The sequence below is a fragment of the Neltuma alba genome, unplaced genomic scaffold (genome assembly GCF_004799145.2).
Source record: "Neltuma alba isolate B1F8T4 unplaced genomic scaffold, ASM479914v2 tig00012714_pilon, whole genome shotgun sequence".
Lineage (NCBI taxonomy): Eukaryota > Viridiplantae > Streptophyta > Magnoliopsida > Fabales > Fabaceae > Neltuma > Neltuma alba.
The window spans coordinates 283300-301251 of NW_021637140.1; the positions used below are offsets into that span (position 1 = coordinate 283300).

The window sequence follows — 17952 nt, forward strand, 5'->3', positions numbered from 1 at the left end:
ATTTATTATCTTTTTTGGTTCTTATTATAAGTCTCAAATAACTAACTTGTAGATAACAAAAAATCAGTTAAAATTAGTTGAAAATAATAAATAAGTTAGAAATATACTTTTATTTTTAAATATGCTCCTAGAAATATACTTTTATTTTTTCATGTTTCACTTTATATTTCAATTATTTTTTATGATTTCTCTAAAGTTTTAAAATTTAATTCACTCAATCAATTTCACTTCTTCATATTAAATTAATTTAAATTAATTGTATTATCTCAATTCATTTTTTTCTCTGTTTTACGTTATATTTAAAATATTTTTTATGATTTCTCTAAAGTTTTAAAATTTAATTCACTCATTAAATTTAACTTCTTCATATTAAATTATTTTAATTTCATTGTATTATATGAAATGATTTTTTTTAATCATGTTTCATTATATATTAAAACTCGTACCTATTTTGATTATTTTACAACCAAACTTACTTTTACTCAACTATAATCCAAACAACTTTTTACTAATATCACTTTGTAAACTAGTTTTTCTGAACTCCAATCCAAATACAATTCAATTTATTTAATTTAACTTTTATCTAATTTTACTTTTCCAAAAACTGATTTTCTAATAAGCTACTTTTCTAGTAAGTTATTTTTCTAATCGTTGATCTAAACATACCTTTTATCGACAAGAATTTGGAGTACTCTGCAACTGCTTTTATAACTATACAAAAATCTTTAAAACAGAAATCATTTGCTGTCGCATATAACTAAATTGTAAATGGAAGAAAAGCAATCATTTGTCTGAGATTTTGAATGGTAAAAATCAACAAATCTACAACAAAATAAAACAAAAATCAAGAAATCATTTGAGTGACAGATCCACGAAGTCGAACCATGAAACAGACGTGGAAGAGTTTTTGAAAACCGGAGCTACAAATTTGCAGCTGGCGACCGCGTAGCGGAGGTAGAAAGATGAGGAAGTGGAGCTTGAGGGACTAGTGGTGTCGCTATCGGCGGTTTGGAGCTTCGTTTTACCGATCAGGCAGACTCAACCATGCTTTCCTCTTCCTTGAATTAAAAATAAATAAAGAGTGCGACATCTTAAAAATTCGAAGAAAAAAGAAGTAGTCGAAAAAATGTATTTGAAGGGGAAAAAAGAATTTTCCAGGGGGGCTGGTAGTGGATTGGCTTTCCAAAAAGCAAAATTCATCTCAACCAAACAATGGAAAATGCCATTTCCTTTTCCTTTTCCCCCTACTTTCCTGCGAACCAAACGGTTCCTAAGGGAGACTGGGGAGAGAATGTTTCACGCCTAGATGCTACCTGGCCCAGAGAAACATATAATTACAATTTAACAGGGCGAAAAGGCCAAAAAAGGACAGACTTGATAAAAAATTTCAAAAGATTTTCCTCTTTCCAAGGGGGGGCTTGCTGTACAAATCTGGTAATATTGCTACATACATATCCACAACTTTATGGGACCTATAAAAATTTATTATGCTACATATACCAGACACCTACTGCTCCTGCTGGTTAAAAAAAAAAAAAAAAGAGACATCTACTGCTCCTTAATTCTGCTCACAAGCAAGTTATTGAGTGCATCTGCAAAACTAACTTTCGCGTGGATATTCAAGTCATCGTGATTCATGTATTCTATATTAGATTGTCAAAATTGGCAAGATCTCCTCTGACAAAATTCATCCGCCTTTGATCCCTACATGAAGAATCAAACCCGCTGAGGTAAATGATCAGAAAGGAACAAGTTTAGACGGATAAAAGTTTTTGCTAGACTCTTTTCAATAATGTGATTCTCATTCTCATCGCATGTTATAATAATACCAAACACCCAAAGCAATCTAGAAAAATAAATAAAAAGGAACAATACTACAATGTTACATATCAACTAGCGCTTCGACCTATTATCATATGCATTTGCCAAAGAAACCCCTTCAACAGCTCTACTTACTACTACTAAGTTTTAATCTAAGTGTTCTGTCAGACTTTAACGGTCAACAAAGAAGCCAGTGGAAACTATTTTCTCTGTTGAGACTTGAGAATCATATCATGCAAGGAACAAAGAGTCGCTTTTGCATTTCTTCTGAACGATGAACAAAGTTAAGAGCAGTAATTCCAGTTATGTTACTTGAGGAGCATTTCTCAACACGTCAACACATAGAATAAGTAGGTCAAACCCTGAGGGGCTGGGTTCAAGATTGGCATTAATCCCTCAAGACGTCCAACTTAAATCTTCAAGGATGCAGAAAAGAAATAACATGTTTTTGCCTAGTTCTCAAATCTCAAGTAATTAGAGCAGCTGTAGATTCACAGGCTAACTGATAAGAAGATAATTCAACAAACAAGCTTCCCACGACAGAACATACCCATATTCTTTGTGGAAAGTTCTTGACTACATGTTGATAGCAAATAACCATACCCCGGGGGGGGGGGGTTAAGTATATGCAGATCGCTCAAGTTTATCTAAACATTCTTGTGAATCCTGAATAAAATGGACACAACTCCACGAGAAAAGAACCTTAAAAGAACACAACGCTTGCTTAAATTTAAGAATAATTTTTTCACCCTAAAAAAAGAAAAGAAAATAAAATGTCCAGGATAAATCTTGCACTTCTTATAACCTTGGTTTAAGATATTCTATTTCTGGCTAGTTGTACAATAGTAGTAGTATTTAATGACTAAAACAACTATTGACACCAAGTGAAAATTAACTTTCAACAAATATGCAATCAGCAACAATATAAGCAGAATTACCAAATCAAAAAATGTAACAAGATGCCCAAATTGTTTTAGACCCCCCCCCCCCCAAAAAAAAAATTGCAGAGCTAATTCATGCCATATCAAATTAAGCCTTAACTACCATAATCCAGAAGTCATAAGCTCACCAACATTTTCCATTTCAGCTAGATTAAATTTCTAATAATCGTTTAACTTAATTATTCTTTAATTAAATTTCTAACGTTTTAAATTCTTCCTGCTCCATTGCATCTAATGATGCTACTCAGTTTCCTTGTACTTTGCATTCCTGGCCATTGGTTGGGAAATTTTCCTTTTAACTTAATACTATTTGCCTGTTTCCCAAAAGAAAAATTTCTAACCATCATTTATCTTTCTCCCTATAAGAACACCTGTTTCCTCACCAAATAGGTAATAATTCATCTGACCCCTGAGTCTAAGCAGAAACATAATGCAATTCAACTCAGAAAATCAGTACCTTAAATTAAAGCACTAGGTCACTGCCACTTTTGTTTCAGGTAAACAATCTCCAGCCATGGCAGTGCTCCTAGCAGCAGATTTTTCCAATTTTTTGACATCATGCTTCTCTTTATCAAAAGCAAACTCAAGTTGTTTCTCCACAGACTTAGCAAATGCTTTTCGCTTGAATCTTAACCGGTAAGGAGGAGAAGCATTAAAAGCCTTATTATTGAGAATGCCATCCCCTGCTGGCCTCTTGGATAGCTCACCATGCCCAGAACCAGCATTATACTTGGCTTTCTCCTCTTCATTAGAAGTATGAAATCCATCATCCACTTTCACATTTTTACAAGGAGTAACATGTGCTTGGACTACATTTTTTCTCTTCCTCAATATGGAAGGAGTATATGGGAAAGTTTTAGCAGCCATTTTCAATATTGATTCAGGAGTCTCTGTGCATAATTCACTGCCCTTCAAGCAAGGTGGAGTGAAGAAACCAACAGGTGACATCACTGGAGTAGCATTGTACTCGTTCTGCAGGCAATACATACTTAAACAAAGGGAATCTAACGGAACTGAGCTCTCCAACAATGGAGGTTCATAACACAATGAACCAGAGGCTGGACTATCCTGTGAAGACGTACCAATTAGCCTGCCACTACTCATTTCACCATTATTCACAAAATTCCCAACTGTATGCTTGCCATTCAGACGAGTCTTATCCAATTTTAGGTCACCGGTCAATCCAAAATTATCCCTTGACTCTGGTTCTGAGTTGCTGTAGCCAAGATCTGGATTAGATGATCTGGGCTTCCATTCTACAAAGTCAGAATCAGTACCTTCATTTGCAGGAACGCTCAGAGAATTACCAAACTCTCTCACTGTTGTGAAGGACTCCAGTTCATTCTTTCCACTGCCATCTTTAGTATTGTCTGTATTTTCTGATGATGTATCAGCAGCTGCATCTAATACTTTATTTGAGCAAGCATGTACTGTTTTACTAGCGTAGCGTCTTATTGTATCTTTCACACCACCTTGTGCACTGTTCTTTTGGATTGGTGGAAGGTTTCCTGTAGCTAAATAAAATTCTAATTTTTTTTTCAATGAACTATTCCAGTGGTTCTTTATTGCATTATCAGTCCTGCACACAAAAAAAAAAAAAATTGTTCATTAATTTGAATTTATACAAGAAAACATACATGCAATGAAAATGCCAAACAAGTTTTTATATTTGACATCATAGATATATTAGAGTAAGTTACATGAACTTCTTCCCTTATTTTCACATACAAATGAACCACTCTGAAACAGAAAATAATGCAACATAACAGGCCAATTCTGCGGCTAAAATACCATTCATTAACTTACATTTTTGGGTTAAAAGTTAATCAAAAACCAAATCCACTTCTTTAAATTTGTTCGTAAATCTGAAAGCTTTTTTTTTTTTTTTTTTAAATTTTATCTACAAAAATTTGGATGTAATACATATTTATGACCTTAATTTAATTATTGATAGGAAAAGCTTACCTTCCAGGCAAAACCTTAGCTATTTCAGCCCATTTGTTCCCATGTATGCGATGAGCATTCATGAGGGCCAGTTCTTCCTCCAAAGTCCAGGCGTCCTTCTTTATTTCAGGATTAAGATGATTGTGCCATCTGTCCGGAAATTTAATATCATGAACATGAACCCAATTATTAAGCCAAGACATCATTTTTAAGCATATTACAGATTCAATGTTCTGAAAAATACATGATAAGAGCGAAACTAGAGAAAAGGGAAAAGGAACAAATAAAATACTCCCTCAGGTCCTTTATGTCAGTCACAGCCTAGAAGGATTTCTCAATCTTGTATACAAGTCACTTCAGCATATGTCTGTTGCATTAATTACTTACTTCCATTTACGCCCTTGGTTTGCAATTAAGACAATTAATATAACATTGAAATTTAATGCAATTAGTAAGGGCGGTGATGCAAAGTATTGCCTTTTTTTTTTTTTTTTAATCATCTAACCAACTTTTAAAACCTTTTCTTAGCATGTGCAAGGTAGTTAAAATTACCCATAGTAAGGACCAAAGTAGCATCATTTAGCTCATAGGCAAAGCTAGAAATAATAGTCAAATGTAATAGGTTCTGAACAAAAACTGATCTTTTGGAGCCTAATAATTAGAAGATTGAACGAGAATTATCAATTGATTTAAAACAATCAGAAACAACTGAAACTTGAATATTTAATTGAACAAGGTATTCCGTCATTTATAAGCTCACACTACCACATACACTTCATTAAACATACCGCTCTCGACATTGTTTCCCAATGCGACCAGGCAAAGATTTGGCAATCATAGACCATTTTGCTGGCCCATATTTTGATACCAGTTCAACAATTTTGTCATCCTCCTGTAAGCCAAGCAAGCAAGAGAAATTAATGCTTCAGTAAAACAGTAGGGAAAAAAAAAGGAAACAGGGCAAGGTTCAACCTCAGGAGTCCAAGGGCCTTTAACAAGTTCAGGATTAAGAACCTTTTGCCATCTGTGCAGACATTGCACTTCTGACCTATCAGGAAAAGACTCAGCTGCATTCCAAATTTTAAATAGGTGTCATGATAACAAGTGTGATTATTTTACAGGAATGTATGATCAACACATATAAGAACATATTATTAACATACGCTACTCCTGCAGTTCAGAGACATATTACTCGTCCTTTACAATATATATAGTGATCAACAATTTATACGAGAAAGCAAGAAAATGAATATATGTATCAATTATAGTTCTTTGCGTTCGACTTTACGCCTGCCAAAGTAATGCCAACTTAACTAACAATCATCATCAAGCCAGTAATAAACTTTCTCGAGTATCAGAAACCCATAAATTGTAAGCACAGTAGTCATGTCTAGAAGGGCAAGACTTTCATTATTATGTCTTCAAGATGAAGATTCATCATGCCTTCATTATGACATGCCAGCTGTATACACACAAAATTCTGATTAAAGCTCTGAAAGTTATATTTACCTTGTTCCTTAAACTTCCAGTTGTCATATTATTGATCTTATCCCTTCAGTTCTTTTAAAAATCTCATTTAAATTCAAATACCAGTGTTATCCGAACAGCATCGCTTCCTATAAGAAGATAGTATGAACTGCAGAAAGAACTTCTTGAACCGTCTATGAATCATCACTGAAATTTTGAAACTAGATATCTGTATACAACCAAGCTGAATTGCAATAAATAGGTATATATAAATACCTATTTTCTTCCAACTCTTGCCCTTGAAAGCTGCAACAGCATTCCTCAATGTCTCGTCCTGCAGCAAGTTGAGGAAAGCATTCAACAACAAAGAGGAAAGAACCAAGAATAAGAAGAAATGCCGTAATGTTCAGGACTAAGCAACAACAATATAAAACCCTAAGAGTTTTAAGCTAATGATTGCTTATGGACAAGTACTTCATCGTCAACAGGTACCATTTTGATTGGATAGCAAGTAAGCAGGAAGATATCTAACAAAGAAAAGAAGCACAGAAGACAAGCAGCAAATGTCTCTAAGGACTAACCTCCTGGGCTGTCCAACCTCCCTTTGCACGCCTGATGGGGCCAGTGGTCCTCCTGTATCATCAAATTATTTACACATGATGACAAGCAAAGCATGACTATCACATGCAAGATTCAGAATAGTCAAATCATTCTAAAATAGATTGGAAATCAGTTGCTATTGCAAAATGTGAAATTTGGCAAAACCAGTGGACGCTGAATTAATGCCAGGTTCGAACAAACAATTTTCAATTTCCAAAGAATGACATTAATTTTGTGATTGTAATGAAAAGGCAAAGATCATATCAGATGTTACCGATGGGAGGGTGATGTTGATGCTGGGCTACATCTTCCCGGGGACTTGTGGATAGCACTGGCACTGCCTTCAGAGATAGAGGAGGTAGAGGCAGCAGTAGATTGCTTATTCTCTAGACAACACTCCTCTGATTTCAATTCAGCCATATCTTGCTATAACCATCTCCAGAACCCAAAATCCTAATCAACAAACCGGTGGATATCGTAAAAGGCTAAGGAAGATCTTCAGACGACATCAACCGAAATATACACCAACCAACAAAAACCCTAAAAAAACCCCACTAAATTCCAGAATTTCGAAAGTCCCGCAGCGAAATATAAAAGCAAGCAGAACCTAGATCTTATAAACGGTTATCAGATGAAAACCTACAGAAGGAAACGCCTTTGAATCCTGATGGCTTGAAACACTGAATTCGTGGGTTCTCACCGAAAGCAAACAAACACCAGGGTCCATTTGGGTAAGGAACAAATCATCAACCAAACTTGCTCGTGGTCGAGAAAACCGTAAAGACTCGATCAAACACGGAGGTAGAAATAAGAAGAAAGCGAGCTGAATTTGGCGAGCAAAAAACAACAAAATCGAGAAAAGATAGTGAATTTCCAATAGTGAAGTACCTCTGCCTGGGGATAAGTGGCGGGAATCCAAGTGAATCAAAGTGAATATCATAAAAAGGGAGCCAAAAAATCCGAGCCCAAGATACCTCTCTGGGAAACAAAGCGAGCTATGGGTTCGAAAAAACCTCGCCCGTTGAAACAATGAAGGCAATATGGGGAAAACAAATAAAATATAAAGAATTAGCGACTTTTTATATGTAACGAATACATAAGCACCGACGTCTCCGTTAACTGCCGTTATTGATTTTGTTTCCTTCACTCGTTCTTTTCGGTTTTTTTGGTTTTTGGCCACGTTATTCCCTTCCCTCTTCGCCAATTCACGGAAAGTCGGAAACGTCATCACAGAGTAATATTGACAACTTGCATTAGCTTAGATTAAATAGTGCACTTTTATGTTTTGAAATAAGTAATTATGATTTATGAAATAATATGGCTTAAGCATACAAAAAATATGGTCAAAATGTTTTAAAAATAATATTATTTTTATCCAAAATAAAATTCATTATAATACTTTTATGATATTATCTAAAGTAAACGTGTAATTTTACAGCTAATATTATTGTTTAGGTGCATGCTACACCCCGATATTTTTAGTGGTATAATTTTACTTTTAATCTTAAGATAAAATTGCACAAAAAAGTCATTGTAAAATTGCACAGAACAACAAAACCATGAGTAAAATTGCAGTGCTAAAATGATGGTGATGTTGGGTGCATCTAGAGTAAAATTGCACATTTATCCTATTTCTAATTTATATTTTTAATCATAGATTTAATTTAATATAAAATTTGGTTGGCAAAAAAAATTAATAAAAAATTTTAGTTATGGCAATATTTATGTTTGTTATGATAATTAAATCTAACGTCAATTGATTGCCACAATTGAAGTACTCCTCCAGTCCTTAATATAAAATCCATTTAATTAATTTGATTAGATTAGGTAAGTTAGTTAGTTATAAGAAATGTGACACATTTTTTCTCAAACACCATAATTATCTTTTTTAATACCTCCTCCATCTTCTACTTGATTATGGTTGAGGAAGCATCCATAGGAATAATTTAGAAAAAATTGATAAAAATGATAAATGAGTCTTATATTTAAAACCAAAACCAACTTAATAATTAGGTCCTATATTAAGGACCGGAGGAATATTATAATTAAAGCAATAATCAGGGTGGCTTGGAGGATTACGCTGGACTAATTTGGGGCGACCAAGACCCTTTTGATTTACCAGGTCATCATATTTGTTGATGCCACGAGGCTTGAAAACCTTAAATGGCTTCGCGTGGTTGACCTCCACAGAGTCAAAAGACTAACGAACACATACGTTATTTCCACTCGTGTTGGTCAGGGATTTCTTGTCTGACAGCCTGATATGGCAATTTTGTTTGTCGAGAAGAGAATGAACCAACGACAAGATCCAAGAATGCTGCCAATATAATGAAGACTTTGATGCTCACACCAGAATGAAGCCGCTTTTTTTTAACCTTTTGTACATGGAAAAGCACTGTGGCCAGACATTGAAATTGTAGCGTTTGTACATATCCCATGTGAGTGCAGTTTTAAAGCATCCATATATTCCTATTGTCCATAATTTCCTGAATCATGTTCTACATATCATTGCTGCAATGCCCTTCGATCTTCAGACAGAGAGACAGAGAGGGAGAGAGAGAACTAATGAGAACACCTGACCCAGCATTGTCTCTTTTTGGTATTTCGCTCGGTCTCAGTGTAGAAAACTAGAAGTAAAGGAAATAAATGAAGTGAATTATTGTATGCTCTTACCTTAATTTTGTGGAACTGATGTTCATGACCCTGATATTCTGCTTGGTAGGAAGCACTGAAGATAAGGGATAGAGATTGTGAGTGTATTGAAAAAAATTATTAAAATAATATTTCACATAAGTAATTGTTTGTTATATGATATTAGTCAAACCCATGTATATGGGATTGGAAAATATCATAGGGGAAGTGATATTCTCCAATCCTACCTTCAGGAGTTTGCTTAATTCTATATAACAAATAATCTTTTATATTAAACACTTTTTTAATGGATTTTCTCAATCCCAACCTCAATTCTTATCTCTAATTTTTAATACTTCTTACCAAACGGGACCTCAGAAACTAAATGACATGATTGTTCATGCGGATCACACTTGAAAATGAGCATAGCCAAGTTCTAAGATTTGTATGACGAAATATACTTAATTAAATTATTAAACTATTAAATGCCCAGCATTAGTCTTTTAATTTTTGCAAGGACAAAACTTACCTCCAGTTTCTTATATTCAATCCATCCAATTCTCCAATTAATAAATGCTTCTTGGATTAATTAACACATCATTATCCAATTAATAAGGAGCGGCAAATCACTTGATCAAACCTACACTCCTATATATCTCCCCAAATGTTCCAAGCTGCCCTATAGCGATGAAATTTAACACAAAGTGCAAATGATCTTAAATTATAGTTTTGTATGATAACTGGCATCTAAAGATATTATATCTCTAAAAGAAAAATAATATAAGCATTTTTATATCAGCCTACAAAATATTTGTGATTTGATTATGTGTTTAATGAATCTAAGTGGCACCTGTTGATTATAAATTAGTAGATTTTAAAAAAATAAATAATACCTCAGACATTAATTATAAAATTTAGTTTGCAGTGCAATTAAACCAAAATTAGTAGATTGTAAAATTGTATTGCCTTATGGCTCTAGCCGGTGAAACTTAAGAGATGTTTGGATTGAAATCAAATCATAATTTTAAAAATAATTTTATAATATATAAAATAAATACGTAAAAAAGTTTGTTTTAATTAAAAAAAAGTAAAAATACTTTTGAGTGTTAACAGTAGGATGGTTTAAAGGTTTTGTCTGTTATCCGTTTGTTTAATTTTGTGGGCCCACAAAAATTGGCAAGGCCCAAACTCAAATTCAAATTGAGAAGCCTCTCGTCTTAACGGTCAGGAGAGATCCTTTTTCGCCTAAAGTCCAAACGGTCGGGAGATATTCGAAACCACCAGCTTCGGGCCTCTCCGGGATCTTGAACTGCGTTTTCAAGTTCCGTCTTCTTCTTCTTCTTGACATCCATTAATCTTTGAGAACTTGTCATTGAAAGTTGAGGCCTTTTACCCCCATGGCAACTCTTAGCTGCTCGTTGAACAATCCGAAAACTTCCGACTCTTGCACCCCTTTGAAACATTCACACCCCAGGTCAATCTCCAAGGTCAGGGTCATTATAAGAGTTCGACCCTTTCTTCCTCACGAAATATCTGCAAGAAATGGAAACTCAAGTGCATGCATCTCCGTCCTGGGCCTGGATTCTGAGTCCCCGGAGGAAATCACAGTTTATCTCAAAGATCCTGAAACCAGGTCTGAAAAGCGAGCTTCTTTTCAAGATTTCCTTTCAGGAAATTATATTTTTGAAGTTTTGATTTTGATGATAGGCTCTTTCTATGTTTTTTGTTTTGTTGTAGCCGAAAAGAGTGTTATCAGTTGGATTCCTTCTTTGGCCAGGAGGATAACAATGTGGGTAAGATTTTCCACCGAGAAGTAAGCCCTTTGATATCAGGTATCTTCAGTGGCTGCAATGCAACGGTGTTCGCTTATGGAGCTACTGGCAGTGGAAAAACATACACTATGCAGGTGTGATCTTTATGAAACATTTACTTGCTTTCTTAACTGTACGTTAGTCGTGTTGAGAAAAAATTAAACGTATGACCAGCATTGTCGTTCTATGTAGATGTGAAATCTGAGGTTAGGACGGTGATGTTTTCATATATTAGACTGCAATAGGTAATGGTAGAATCCTATGCACACCAAAAGAATTGGTCGAAGTCTTCATAAAATTAGAACCGAGAACTTTTCTTCTTTTTTGCATCCAAGCTCAGCAATTAACGGGGGAGAAGGATTTTGAGTTTATTCAATTTTCAGCCTTTTCTTTTGGGAATTTGCAGAGGGTATGACCAGCATTTGTTTGAGAGTAGGGCGGGGTGCATTATTCAATGAAAAAAATCTAACAGGTTGGGATGTGTTTTCTTGTGTCTTTGATTTTCATCTATGTAAGGTTAATATTAATAATTTCACCATTTGCTCCCCTTTTTCATTAATGATACTTTAACCTCCAGACAAGCCTTAAATGAGATGTTTTTATTATCCGAACCTTTTCCCTCCTTTTGGTATCCTCGCTTAGCAACTATAGCGGTTAGAAGGGGTATGAATTCGTACAACCCGTGATTCTTGGTGCTCTGGGAGAATGTGGTGATTATGGTATGGTAATTATTGGGGAAATAAATTTTTCATATTCATGTCTTTTGTTCTTTTGTGTTTTGTGAAAAATATTGCAGGGCACTGAGGAACAACCTGGCTTAATGCCACTAGCAATGTCTGCGATCTTGTCAATATGCCAAAGCACTGGTGGTACAGCTCAGATTTCATACTATGAGGTTTATATGGACAGGTGCTACGATCTCTTGGAGGTCAAAGCAAAGGAAATTTCAGTGATGGATGACAAGGATGGACAAATTCACCTCAGGGGACTCTCTCAGGTTCCTATACACACAATGTCTGAATTTATGGAGACATTTTCTACTGCTGTGCAGAGAAGGAAAGTTGCACACACAGGCCTCAATGATGTCTCAAGTAGGAGTCATGGGGTGCTTGTGATTTCCGTCTCCACTCCTTCCCATGATGGCACCAGAGGATTTGTGTGTGGGAAGTTGAACCTCATAGACTTGGCAGGTTATTTCTATATTCAATTCAATTGGTGTTTGGGATGAATTTTTTAGTTACAAAAGACATAAATATTGACACATATAACGCCATTTAATTAATTTTTCTTTTTTCTTTTTGAAACCATACTCTCTGCCTACATTTATTCAATTATTTTCACATATCTATATTACTGTTTGTAATCTATAATATAGACTAATAACTTTATATGTTTATTAAGGATTTATTCAAAGTTCTGGTCTTCCAAAATTTGAGTTTTCAATGGAGTTTTATAAATATGGAGATTCCATACATATCCTGATAGGAAAAGAAAGTGGGGAGGGGAGAACTTTTTCTTGCAGTGGAGAATGAGGATTGAGAGGCAAGGGAGTGACAAGTATGGGAAGAAGGGAAGGCCTTTTTATCCTCATCCCATCCTATTGATCCTAAGACATGGTGTGACATAAAAACAGGTCACGTTAAACTACTATTTAAAATGTCATTCGTAGCATAGATTGCAGGAATTTAAAAATGTCAATCGTGGCCTAGGTTGCAAGAACTTATGCTCATACCATGCTGATATGCGTATGATTGAACCAGGTAATGAAGACAACAGAAGAACTTGCAATGAAGGGATTCGTCTAAAAGAAAGTGCCAAAATAAATCAGTCTCTGTTCGCATTGTCAAATGTGATATATGCCTTGAACAATAACAAACCTCGAGTACCCTATCGAGAAACCAAGTTGACCCGGATATTGCAAGACTCTCTTGGAGGAACTAGCCGGGCACTCATGGTTGCTTGCTTGGTAAGTTTGACTTTTAATGATTCTTTCTTTCGTTTTTTCTTTTGGTTCAGTAGACCTTGAAATAGATACTCTAGTTATATGAAAAAGTATGAATACTGACACGGACATGATCCACAAAACGTTGCTGAATGATAAACTGTGTAATATTTATATGAAATTCGAAATTCATACTTTATCTGATATAATGTTTTTAAAGACATATATTGGATGCGGGCACAAGTCTCCTTTTGTTCTAAGTTTCCATATTTACCATTTGAGTGGCCATGAAAATGTTTTATATTTTATTTCAGAATCCAGGAGAATACCAGGAGTCTGTTCACACAGTGAGTTTGGCTGCTAGGTCAAGGCATATCTCTAATTTTGTACCTTCAACTCAGAAACAAGAGACCCCAAAAGTTAAAGTTGACATGGAATCCAAACTAAAAGCTTGGCTAGAATCAAAAGGCAAAACAAAGAGCTCACAAAGACTTAGAGCATTTAATTCTCCATGTTTAAGGAAAACTCCCAAGTCCGTAAACTCTGCCAAGAGATCTGTAACCTTCGACAGTTCTGTGAAAGGAGGAGGAACTGCTAGGACCCAAGATGCTGAACAAACAAAAGAAAGGTAGATAGAGGTTAAAGCTTTTCTGAAATAACGACGGAATATTACTTTTGTCATTGACATTTTGTGTTACTTAATACTACTATTTATGTCTTATTGTGCTAACAGGGCTTTTGCTGTGGCCTTTAGAAATCTACCAGATGGTGAAGGCCCTTTTGATTTTTGTTTGGAGGTTAGTGTGAATACTATAAGTGTATTAAATGTGCTAAAACTCCCACCAGCACAACTTCTAAGTGTTACTAATACTGAAATTGCAAAAAATGCACAAATACATACTAGTAAACTCTCATTTTCTTCTAAAGATGACCTTCCTATCAATTATCAAATTAAAGTTTGAATGTTTCGAGTCACAATATTTGAGTCCAACTCTCTCATCGCTTAGAAACTTTGTTTCCCCTTTCAGCCCAACTCTATCTAATTTTAGAACTCTTTCCATGCGGACTCGCACTTAGACATCCCCACAATCTGCTTCCTAAAAATTATGTTGTATCATCTTTTTTTTGGGTTACATGTGTTGCATCATTTTTTCACTAATCTTACTTGCACAACTAGTTGGTGTAAGAAATATGCTGAAGAATCTTGACTAAAAGTCAATCATCTTTAATGAAATTTCAAGACCTTATTTTTAATGTTCATTATGATGTTTCTTTGCTTAAATTGATGAAATATTTTGAGAAGATATACTCTTTGAAAATCTGATATTCTATAAATAACATCCAAGATTTAGAAAGAACTTTTGTCGCAATGTTTATGAATATTAGCTTATTATGCATATTTTGTGCATTAAATAGAAGGAATTTATTCTCATTTGCTCATATATAACGATATGAAATACTCTATAGAGCCCGCACCATGGTGATATGTACAATAAAGAAGAGATTGTAGCCAGTGAGGTTGCATCAGAATCAAATAATTATCCACTAGGTATGTCGCCAGTCACTTCTCAACATCATTATTCTATAGTATGAGAAGGCTAATTTATTTATTTATTTTGTTGTAGATGCTTCGTATAATTTAATGTAATTACTTATTAGTTATGAATCACGAACCCACTTATGTGCAGGCATCAGACACCGGCAATGTCGTGAAACATTCATGATATGTATTTGACATGTCAGAGAGAGAGAGAGAGAGAGAGAGAGAGATTTCAGCAATAGATTGATAGTTTATAATACATCATGAAACATAGAAATTGAAGCATATTATACTTCCTAAAGCAACATTTGATGCTCTGCAGTTGAGTCATTGGGCAAGAAGGAGAACTCACCCATTATGAACAGAAGAAAGGATTATTTGTCAACCACCACTGACAATGAAAATACATTACGAAGTCCTCTAAGAAAAGCACTCTCTCCCATCAATATCAATGAGAACCATAGGAACGGCACTCCGCTCGACAAATTAAGTGCAAGAAGTTCTACATTGAAGGTACTCAACTATTTATACCTCCCAAGTTCCCTAGACTTTTTGAACTGTCATTCTCACATCTCATCTCTAATCTCTAATTTAATAATCTGCAGAACTGTCTAGTTCAGGAATACATTTATTTCTTGAATAATGCAAGCAGGTAAAACAAATCCTTATACTTCTTCTCTCTTGCTTGCTTCATTTACAGAAATTTAGTAATCATTCTTTGTATTTCTTAATTCTTAACCAGAGATTTGATATCTTTTTTTCTTTTTTCTTTTTTTAACTTGCAGAAGGGAACTGCTGGAGTTGAAGGTATGTGAAATATACACACTGCTTCACACAACTTGACCCAATCAATTAAGCCAGTTAGATAAAAAGATTTTTATTTATCTCAAGTTTGTCCTTTTCGTTGCTTATGTATTCATTATTTTTCTTCTATATTTCTTAATGCCTGTGATTCACTTTCTTCAGGGTATAGGAGAGAAAATGGCAGAATATATTATAGATCTCAGAGCAGAAAGCCCTATAAAATCTGTAAGTGAAGAGAAATTTGTGAGACAATGTGCAATTTTATGCTTCTTTGCTTTTTTTTTTTTGGAGCAAATTTTTTATAGTTTTTTGCTAATGATGTTTGGGCATTACGCAGTTAAATGATTTGGAGAAGATTGGCCTCTCTTCCAAACAGGTATGGTAATGAAAAACTATATGAGATATGGCAAATATTGTTTGGAATTTGCCTTGTTTGCAAATAGTTTCTTCTTAAACTTGCCAAACTGAGAACTAGGTTTTCAAGCTTTCAAATTTTAAGAAATAAGTCTCTTATCTAACTTTTATCTCAATGATGCTTTTGACCTTAAGCTCCTCACATGCTAGTTAGGAGACCATCACACTAATTGTTGTAATTTTACCGATAGGATAGCTTTAATATAATAGTTCTGTTAAACATGATTGTTGGGATATTAAGTCTGGGTTAACTTGATTTGATATTGAAAAACGAAGAAGTTCACATCACATAGGGTTGGGCAGAATAAGAGGGTTATAAGTAAAAGACATATAAACTCATCGTCTTAAAGTTTTGGTTAAGATGTGGTGTCGAGCTCTTCTTTATGCTATCATCTTTAAAATGTGGGGTGTACATAGGGGGAGCACTCCCTGTTTCATTCCTAATGGTTTGATCTTTGAATTTGCCTCTTTTTTAATCAGATGTGTTAGAGATTGGTTCTAAGAAAACATTAGGATATAAAAAGAACTAAATGACCTTTTCTTTACAGGCATATAACCTGTTCACTAAAGCTGCAAGAACGCTATTTGAAGATAAAGCAAAAGATGCAACAGTAACTCGCTGATTTGGCTGTTTTTCTCTAGCCAATATCAATAATTGTACCATTAGTCCTAACTCTCTTCTCGTTTGTTTAAATAGCATTATTAGCATAAAGTTAGGTCATCCCTTTCCCCTAGCAACATCCTCAATGTTGCCTTGTGTTCGTGTGTGTACCATAGCGAAGAAGAACTATGTTCTTGTTTATATGTTAAATTAATAGTTTGGTATTTTCAAATTGAATTATTATTTTAACGTCATCTTTTAACTTTGTTCATGTCAAGTTTTCAACTTTCATTTGATATGTGCTACTGTATTTACTCCATATTAACAAGTACTCACATGATTCGAAATATACGATATAGTTGAGATATTTATTTTAGTTTTAAATATAATATTGTTTCTCACATTACCCTCGTTAATTTCATTTTTTTCCCCTCTCTGTCTCCTACAATTAAAACCCTATTTAATAAGGCTATTTTGGGAGAAATTACACCTTTTTTTTCATGAATAACAAACAATCAACTTAACTAATTTTTTTAAAGAAAAATTACAAATAAAGACCTTTCAATATATAAAATAGCTATTAGGGACCCTGAATTTGGAAAATAGCTTCAAAAGACCCGGTTCCAAATTGCAAATATGAAATGATGGTGGAATGTCCAAAATGCCCTTCTGTTTTTTTTCTCTTTCTTCCTCTCCAGATTTTTGACCTTTCCTCCTCATTTTCCTCTCTCTCTTCATTCTCTATTTTCTCTCCAAATTTCCTTCCCTCTCCTCACTCCTTCCCAAAGTATATAGAACTCACAATGTCTTTCGGTAGTCCTCTCTTCATTGTCATCCCCCGTCACTTTCTTCTTATCTTGCTTAGCTGCTCTTTCGTTGACAATGAAGCATCTTTCATCATTCTCTCTGTTGCTGTGGAAGGAGAGGAGAGTCGGGGAGTTTGAGGGAGAGTGACAGTCATTTGCAATGCTTGTAATGTTTGCTTGCAATGTGTGCGATAATTGCTTGGTGCTGAGACAACGCCCAACAAATCTGAATTTTTATTCTTCATTTCTATTTTGATTTTTAGCTTGTGTTTATAATTGAAAATAACAAGTTTGATAAGTTGTTGAAAATAACAAGTTGACAAGTTCTGATACCCACTTCACGATAAGTTCAGTAATGCGAATAACAAATTTAGCAAGGCAAATAACAACTTCTGATAAGCAATTCATAGAAATTCAAGTTTCTGTGTTAAAATGACAGTATTTTCAGATTTCTTTAGCAGATGACAAGTTCTGATACATAATTCATGACAAGTTCAATAAGGTGAATGACAAGTTTAGTAAGGCGAATGACAACTTCTGGTAAGCAATTCATAAAAATTTGAGTTTCTGTGTTAAAATGACAGGTTCCCATTAGATTTTCATACTTTTTCTGTTAAAATGACTGAATTT

The 17952-nt window shown here is 34.5% G+C and overlaps 2 protein-coding genes across 4 annotated transcripts; one reads left to right on the forward strand and one right to left on the reverse strand.

The window, feature by feature from the left end:
* Positions 1-1356: 1356 nt before the first annotated feature.
* LOC114730170 (transcription factor MYB3R-3) lies at positions 1357-7795 on the reverse strand. Of its 3 annotated transcripts, none has more exons than XM_028917205.1 (9): positions 7662-7795; positions 7048-7226; positions 6755-6806; positions 6450-6507; positions 5679-5773; positions 5495-5598; positions 4728-4856; positions 3220-4341; positions 1357-1704 (listed from the first exon to the last, which is right to left on the reverse strand). In XM_028917205.1, the coding sequence occupies exons 2-8, from the start codon at positions 7191-7193 to the stop codon at positions 3234-3236; spliced, it is 1692 nt and encodes a 563-aa protein (XP_028773038.1). In that variant the 5' UTR covers positions 7194-7226; positions 7662-7795; the 3' UTR covers positions 1357-1704; positions 3220-3233. The 3 variants fall into 3 exon arrangements, with proteins under 3 accessions (XP_028773038.1, XP_028773037.1, XP_028773036.1); XM_028917204.1 differs by having other exon boundaries at positions 7417-7780; XM_028917203.1 differs by having other exon boundaries at positions 7048-7313; positions 7417-7780.
* A 2919-nt stretch (positions 7796-10714) lies between these two features.
* Positions 10715-16844, forward strand: LOC114730181 (kinesin-like protein KIN-10B). Its single transcript, XM_028917214.1, has 13 exons — positions 10715-11037; positions 11142-11310; positions 12012-12405; positions 12976-13181; positions 13472-13785; positions 13891-13954; positions 14625-14706; positions 15020-15210; positions 15303-15349; positions 15483-15504; positions 15664-15726; positions 15839-15877; positions 16464-16844. The coding sequence occupies exons 1-13, from the start codon at positions 10802-10804 to the stop codon at positions 16536-16538; spliced, it is 1902 nt and encodes a 633-aa protein (XP_028773047.1). The 5' UTR covers positions 10715-10801; the 3' UTR covers positions 16539-16844.
* Positions 16845-17952: the final 1108 nt, after the last annotated feature.

What these genes read in the sequence shown, in the direction of transcription:
- LOC114730170 (XM_028917205.1), bottom strand. Translation starts at nt 7,193, where the DNA reads ATGGCTGAATTGAAATCAGAGGAGTGTTGTCTAGAGAATAAGCAATCT. An exon ending in TCAACATCACCCTCCCATCG is followed by an intron (nt 6,807 to 7,047) that starts GTAACATCTGAT and finishes TTGATGATACAG; the next exon opens with GAGGACCACTGGCCCCATCA. An exon ending in GGGAAACAATGTCGAGAGCG is followed by an intron (nt 4,857 to 5,494) that starts GTATGTTTAATG and finishes ATTTCCGGACAG; the next exon opens with ATGGCACAATCATCTTAATC.
- LOC114730181 (XM_028917214.1), top strand. Translation starts at nt 10,802, where the DNA reads ATGGCAACTCTTAGCTGCTCGTTGAACAATCCGAAAACTTCCGACTCT. An exon ending in CACTCATGGTTGCTTGCTTG is followed by an intron (nt 13,182 to 13,471) that starts GTAAGTTTGACT and finishes ATTTTATTTCAG; the next exon opens with AATCCAGGAGAATACCAGGA. An exon ending in CAGAAAGCCCTATAAAATCT is followed by an intron (nt 15,727 to 15,838) that starts GTAAGTGAAGAG and finishes GGCATTACGCAG; the next exon opens with TTAAATGATTTGGAGAAGAT.